The following is a 7,154-nucleotide window of genomic DNA, read 5'->3' as shown; positions in this document are numbered from 1 at the left end:
CTTCTCTCTTTCCTCCTCCACAATGTATTTGTACTTTAGTAACACTGATGATCAGCTCCTAATTAATATTTGACTCCAGGCAACCGAGCTCAGAGTTGGGCCACACTGGAGGAGCTGCATGCCCAGGGGAAGCTGAAGGCCATCGGAGTGTCAAACTACACACCAGCACACATGAGAGAACTGATGCAGAGCTGCAAAGTCCCTCCTGCACTGCTACAGGTAGAATGCACGAGAGGGAAAGGAAAAAGGATAACGCATATCATAATATACTTACATTATATATTTTGTTGTTGTTTCTTCAGGTAGAGTTTCACCCCAAGCTGTGCCAGACCGAGCTGAGGAAAGTGTGTAAGGAGTATGGAGTGTGTTTCCAAGCGTTCTCCTCCTTAGGGAAAGGAGAGCTGGTCACTGACCCTGTGGTCTTGGAGGTGGCAAAGAATTGTGAACGCACCCCTGGACAGGTAAACACACACACTCACAAACACACACACACGCGCACACACACAATGTATTTTTGGGCCATCCTTATTGACACAGTTTTCAATAAAGATTTTTTAGCACACACACTAGGTAAACATTTAGGTCTTTTGTTCCCCTTCAGGTCCTCTTACGCTGGGCTGTGCAGCAGGGCGTCCCAGTGATCCCGAAATCTTCAAATCCAGACAGAATAAAGGACAATGCCAGGCTTTTTGACTTCACACTGAGTGACGCAGACATGGACAGACTGTCAGCTTTGGACTGTGGCCGCAAATACTGTCGGGATGCATCACTAGTGGTTTGATAAACCACTAGTGGAATAATAAACTTTATTGTATCGCACCTTTCATACAAGAAATGCAAGACAAAGTTCTTTACAATAAAGGAAGATAGACATAGATGAACATAAAAACAGGGGAAATAATATCGAAAATACAACACACTGTCCTGTCATGATGCCTCTTCCAGGGTTTCCACACATCACTAGTGAATTTCCGAAGCTTTCCCATAATATTTCCCCCTTTTTCCAAGACTTAATCGAAGCTGTTTGAAATAGGTAGGCCTATAAAGCGAACATATGGTGCATTTAAAGACAGTGGGAACTCTGCTCTTTAATGCTGCTGCTGTTTAGCTCTGACTGGGCAGCGATACAGTGGCGGGACACCACCACCAGAGAAAGTGGGAAATTGGAGTTTAGACAGCAAGCACATTGGGCGAATGTATTGAGGATTTAGGTAAATGTATGTACTGAGATATCTAAAGGTTTAAGTAGCATTTTAGACAATATTGGCCAGTAGGTCGTCCTGTATGTTGTGACCCATATGCCATGAAACACTGATCCTTTTCAGGCAGTACATGTGTTGCTTACTGACCCCCCCCCCCCAAAAAAAATATATTTTCTGTTAACAAATCTGTCAATGTGCCATCATTTTAGGACATTTAAATAAATACTATGGCTTTTGTGTTCACATTGAATTGTCAATGAACTGCTACAAATTCGCAATAAAAACAAAATGGCCTTTTCATAGTGTCCTTGTTTGCTGGAGAATTGTACAGAGAATAACACAAGAGACTCACTTTAAAATCACTCTTAAAATTATTTATTCAGGACAGCATCTACCAGAAGTTTCAAAGATGTAGAGAAAACTTACAAAAGTCATTAAAAAAATGAGAAAGAATCCCAAAAAAAAAAGAAATTTTATAATGCAAAGTTCTCCGCACACATCTGTAGATTCAAGTAATACCAAGGATGGTTGCAAAACTCCAGGTGGCCAGGCCAGGGTGTGTTCTCTGCCACACATGTTTTTAAAAGTCAAAATTACAACATGACTTCCTCTGAAATGGCTTTTCCAGCACTCGCCATCGTAATATTTTTGTCACAGTTGTGACAGCGAACGCACCGCCACATTTATTGTGCTTTTTTGTTTTGTTTTCTTCAGCGCAATAGGTGACAGCGAGCTGTAAAGTTTAAGGCGGTAATTGGGTAAACAGACAAGGCCGGTTATGCGGCTTCACATCACAGGTTACAGCATGTTCAAGGCAGTTCATGACAATATTAAAATCTTAAATTTCATATTCATATCCGGGCCCCGAGCTCTCGACACCGTGTACATATTCTCTCAGCCAGCTGCTTGTGTCAAGTACAGCTACAGATCTGAGTGACTTAAGAGTAAAACACTATTTCTCATGACGGCACAACTACTTGAATACCCATTCCTAATGTCCCTGTTAGTGTGTGGGACAAATCCAATATCATAAAATGGTTGAGTCACTTCTGTAACAGCATAGTCTAACTGTATTAATTGAGTTGGAAGCTTTATACCAAAATGTTTCAGTGAATACGTCGTACTTACACAGTCAGGGTTGCACAATACCAAACATGTCGGTAGACTTAGATACATCTTAAAAACCGGTGGTGCCATTCAGATTGTCTAGAATTCTCTGATTTAAAAAAAACGGTCCTGAACCAAGTTTTAGAAAAATCTATAAAAAAAAAAAAGAAAGGTGGAGAAAAAGTTTTAAAGAAGATACAAACGCATCCCCGCTCAGCCTGCACACCCGAGCACTTCACAACTCAACCCTACAAGTCGAGAGGAAGAGAGTTAAGACATGAGTAGAACAAACCTATCACCGTGTTCAATAATCACATATCGATAAACAAGTCACAAATAGCCTCATCATATTCCCCAAGCTGTGTAGAGTTACTAATCGTGGTGTATAATCATTAACAGCAATAATAATAACACCCACAAATGCCATATTGTGTGTGTAGTATGTGCCGGGTAGTCCTTAAAAGCCTGAATATAATACATTAACAACAAATGTCGCCTCAGATCAGCACTCCTAGACCTTAAGGCTTGATAGATTGAGACCCCGTTTTATTCACGTCCCAATGCAGATCAGAGTGAACAGCTTCTAAACCCAACCGCACTGGCAACTGATTCAACAAACATTACAAATAGTTTGGAAAAGCCAAGTTTACGTCCCCTTCCACCTGTGTTTCAATGTGACTTAAGAGTCTCTAAATCCATCTTCTCTGTGCACCGGGTCCTGAATAAATGGGGCCAAAAGCTAGTGTGTGTGTGTGTGTTGGCTCCTCGTAAAGCAGTTAACTCATCCCCACCCACATAACATTTATCACAACAGCCATGGATTGTACACTGCCTATTGCTAGGTTGGCCAAACGTATTAAAGAGCACAGTCACCTTGTAAAATAGGAACTTGTCAAATAAATGTCTGGCTCATAACCCCCACCCCTGCAATTTGACAGAATAGAATATTCACAACATATTTACACATAAAAGTTCCAATGTCTTTTTTTTGTTTTGCTCATCCAAGGCTTTTTAAAAAGATAGATTCATATCGGTTTGTGCTTTTATATGTACGTTTAATTCTCTTCAGATATAATCTAACCCTGAAGTTTTACAAAAGATAGTATTTCTGCATCGTCGTCGGAGATTGTCCTTGTACAAGATTGTTCTTCTTTTGATAAATTTGAGATATAAAGCAGTTAATGATAGTCGAGTACAGTCGTTTGAATGGTACTGGCTTGCAGGTAGTAGAACGGGAAGTTGGATAATGGCCCCCGAGTTGTATACTTTAAAAAAATTCCTTCCCTTTTTATACTCTTTCCTCTGTTGCCTCAGCTCATTGTGGCACACTATTGCAGGAGTCTCAGCTTGTATTTAAGCACAAACGTGTGGAGCAGAGCAAAACCAGCATTAGTAACACATCGTCATTGCTGGTTTCCTGGAAGGAAATTCTAACAGCATTCAAGGAGGCCTCTAAAAGTCAGGTGTTTTGATTTCAGTGCATGCATCTCTCCATCTACAGTATATTGCATAGTGTCGACGGCGAGAGACAACTGAAGTGGTTAGTGGCCACCTATCAGATCCACTTCTATCTTTCTTTGTGTTCAAGAGATCATCTCTCCTCTCTCGGCCCATTGTTGTATCCGTTCTGTGGGGTTCAGATAGCCAACAGTCCATCCTGGCCGACCTTTACCATTTCACAGTGGGCTGCCCAGCAATATCGTTAACACCACAACCAACACCGATACAAAAAAGTTTATTTAAATGTAGTTAACCACTCAGTTAACTCAGTTAATGGCTGAGTGCCACTCAGCCGTGCCTTTTGTGTTTTGGATTTTTGTTCCAACCAACCTTTCATCCGTCCTTTCTCAGAGCAGCTCTTTTTGTTCTCCTCACAATTGTTCTCTTGGCTCCTCCCACTGCTCTCCTCTCATTCCCATCGATTCCTTCGAACCCCCACCCCCCGGTGCCTATTCAGTGCGATGAGCGTGGTTTTCATGGTGGTTGTTCTCTCCCTCCATCTCCTGGTGACTGAAGAGGTAGCTCCACCAGCTTTTTGAGTGGTGCATCTGTTTGGTCGTCCCAGCACTCTTCACCCGCCTCATTTCCTGCGCCAAATAGAAATTAAGTTAGAAATAAACTAATTTGTTTTAGTAGGGAAAACCCCTTAAAACGCTCCTTCCATCCTCTGACCCCCTCACTCTCACCCCTTTGTCTAGCAGGCTGTCAAACTCGTCGCTCATCCTTCGGAGCTGCCGGCCGTATTTCTTGGCTGCCCACAAAGCGGGGGGAGCCGACTTGGACCGCACTCTGAACGGAGCTCCGTCGGTGGGAGTGCCAGCCTCGTCTGCCCAGAGCTCCTCGTCTCGGGAGGCCGTGGAAGCGACGGACTCTGAGTTCAGCCTGATTCGACCCGTCACTAAGGGAGGCAAAGTTGAGAGGGGTTTGTAATAGGTGAGAGGGGTTTGTAATAGGTGAGAGGGGTTTGTAATAGATTTGATTTCTTCCAAATTAGGCCCAAAAGACAAAGCCAAGAAACAGAATCTGCATTGCAGCAGCTGTTGCAGAAAACTAGATTGGAACAGATGACTTTATCGCTTTCTGTTCCTACAATAACTGCAGCTATCAATAATAAGCAAAAGAGAAGTCGTGGGTTTAGGTTGAATTTCCCCCCCTTTCCCACAATGCTTTGAGATTTCCTACCTGGTAACCTGAGCTCAGGTAGGGTGAGGGAGTGGCGTTGAAGAAGCTGCTGCTCTTGCACAGACGATAATTGGTTATTTTCTCCTTCCTCTACCTCCTCCGATGGGTCTGAGTCGCTGTCGGATATGGTGAAGTGTGCAGCCATCGTGACATCTGGAGAAGAAAGATTCAGGAAGTATTAGAAACAGGGATGCATTAAAACCCTCTGAAGTTATGTATATTACACGGAAATGACTCTAAGTAGATGCACACGCTGTACACTGAGGCTGCCCCCCCCGGTTGTTTTTGTTCTTAATCGACTAAGATTTGTTTTGTCGATCAGTAACTTTATCTGCTTTATTTCATGCTTATCTCCAAGAATATATTAATAAGTGTCAATGTTATTAAGACCACAGCTGGCTAATGTTAGTGTTGCCCTAAACTTGACTTGTTTGAGAGACCTGGAAACACATACAGTATGTTGTCCATACAAATAAAATGAAATCATTCATCCCCCTCTCTATTATAAAGATTACAAAGAGCAAGGTACAACAAAAACTCTTGAGGACAACTGTGCTGCCATTTTACTGCCAAGCAGCACATTAGCTAATTATTCAGGAATCATAAAATGGCATCATCCATTGTATCTCTGATGCTACCCCCATCTAACACACCCAGCAGCCTATCTGTCCCTGCTGTGAGACCAGTCCAAAGGTATTCACACCAACAATCCGCCACATAACCGACTAGTTTCGACAACACGGAGCAATATTTGATACCATTAACGACGTGTTGTTACACTGTTATTAAAACGAGCCTTTATTCCTTCTTCTCCGGTCAACACAACTGGCTCGCTTGTTTTGTTGTTGTTGACCGAAGAGGACAAAAGAAACTTCCTTCAGGGCGGTAGCTGCCGAGGGGCTAAATTAGCCACCGCAGTGTGTACAAGACAAAAGTATGAATATGTTTCCTTACCCGAAGTCTTTATAGCTTGAGCCCGAAAAGTGCGAGTGTATGCTCAGTCGGCCTCATGTGGCCGCAGCTGTTGTTTTTGTTATCGGCGTCTTGTCCTCTTTTTCGGTACAATACAGTTTAGCTCCTCGCTCACCCAATCCCCGCGCGTCAGTGCACCGCCGCTGCGCGCTGACGTCACTGTTGCGAGCTAGGACTGGGCTGGGGCTTTGTTTGTGTTACCGGCTTACCGTAGCGTTCGGTGTAGAGGCGCAGCAGGATTTAATATGGACTGAAGTCTGGCCACTAATATTGCTATCCACCTATTTTCACATATCTGGCAGTGTTGGGATTCAGATCCTATACTAAAAAGTAGTAATACCACCATTTTATAATAGGTTACTCTATTAGAAGTAAAAGCCATTACATAGACTTATTATGTAACATAATGGCTCCTTTAAGAGGTATATATATATATATTGTTTTATTTGAATATAATTACTGATGTATTACTGTGTAAACAACATATTGATGTTGTAGCTGGTCGAGGTGGAGCTAATGTTACCTACTTAGTATATACTGTTTGGTGGTTTAATGTATAAGAATGCATCATATTTTCTAAAATGATCATCTGTTTTACAAGTATCTTAAGAAGTCAGGTACATGTAGTGGAGTAAGAAGTATAACATTTGCCTCATAAATGTAGTGGGGTAGAAGTAGAAGGTAGCATAAAATGGAAGTATTTTAAAGACTTGTGGAAATACAAGTTTGGGCTTGGGCCATGTTTGTTTGCCTTTGCCTGTGTTGACTCTTTCTCTCTGATAGGGAGACAGACAACATAAAAAAAGATTGAGGCTAAAGGTGAATCAAAAGTAAGAGAAGAACCCATGTTGCACAAGAGTTATGTAAGATTTGTTTCTGTCAGATGTTATGGCTGATAAAGAGAGGGTGGGCCAAGAGCCAGCACATGCAAGTGTAAACACACCGATTATACTGTCTCACACTGAAAATGAGAAAATAATCATCCTTTAGAGTAATTTTAATCAGTTTATATTTGTGGTAAGACGTATTAGGCATCCACCAAACTGATAACAAAGAAATGGAAGCTCGTCTCGTTCAATCTTGTCTTGTGTTCTTGTCCCCTCTCTTTTTCCTTTTTCCTTCGTGAGAGGAGAAGAGTACAAATCCTGATCAGTTGTCATACCGTGTATGAGCAGCAGGTGGCGAGGCACG

At 42.2% G+C, this 7,154-nt stretch overlaps 2 protein-coding genes across 2 annotated transcripts in view; one reads left to right on the top strand and one right to left on the bottom strand.

Annotated features, from left to right (window-relative positions):
• The window catches only part of LOC116385754 (uncharacterized oxidoreductase YtbE), a 2,518-nt gene extending 1,075 nt beyond the window's left edge, over positions 1-1,443 (top strand). The window contains 4 exon segments of the mRNA XM_075447373.1: positions 1-65; positions 68-219; positions 303-461; positions 602-1,443. The exon segment at positions 1-65 is cut by the window's left edge and continues 27 nt beyond it. Of these exon segments, the coding sequence (XP_075303488.1) occupies positions 1-65; positions 68-219; positions 303-461; positions 602-781 (556 nt within the window). The 3' untranslated portion in view covers positions 782-1,443.
• Positions 1,444-1,554: 111 nt separating this feature from the next.
• Positions 1,555-6,097, bottom strand: badb (BCL2 associated agonist of cell death b). The gene is made up of 4 exons (XM_031851464.1): positions 5,946-6,097; positions 4,992-5,144; positions 4,496-4,707; positions 1,555-4,396 (listed from the first exon to the last, which is right to left on the bottom strand). The coding sequence occupies exons 2-4, from the start codon at positions 5,134-5,136 to the stop codon at positions 4,259-4,261; spliced, it is 495 nt and encodes a 164-aa protein (XP_031707324.1). The 5' UTR covers positions 5,137-5,144; positions 5,946-6,097; the 3' UTR covers positions 1,555-4,258.
• Positions 6,098-7,154: the final 1,057 nt, after the last annotated feature.

This window comes from Anarrhichthys ocellatus, unplaced genomic scaffold, assembly GCF_004355925.1.
Source record: "Anarrhichthys ocellatus isolate YVR2014 unplaced genomic scaffold, GSC_Weel_1.0 scaffold11, whole genome shotgun sequence".
NCBI classification, from domain to species: domain Eukaryota; kingdom Metazoa; phylum Chordata; class Actinopteri; order Perciformes; family Anarhichadidae; genus Anarrhichthys; species Anarrhichthys ocellatus.
This window is presented reverse-complemented; position numbering and strand designations above follow the sequence as displayed.

Bases quoted from the DNA above. Each gene is read 5' to 3' on its own strand.
- badb (XM_031851464.1), bottom strand. From the start codon at position 5,136: ATGGCTGCACACTTCACCATATCCGACAGCGACTCAGACCCATCGGAG. The intron at 4,708-4,991 runs GTAGGAAATCTC...TGCCTCCCTTAG, and splicing joins ACCTGAGCTCAGGTTACCAG to TGACGGGTCGAATCAGGCTG. The intron at 4,397-4,495 runs GTGAGAGTGAGG...TATTTGGCGCAG, and splicing joins ACAGCCTGCTAGACAAAGGG to GAAATGAGGCGGGTGAAGAG.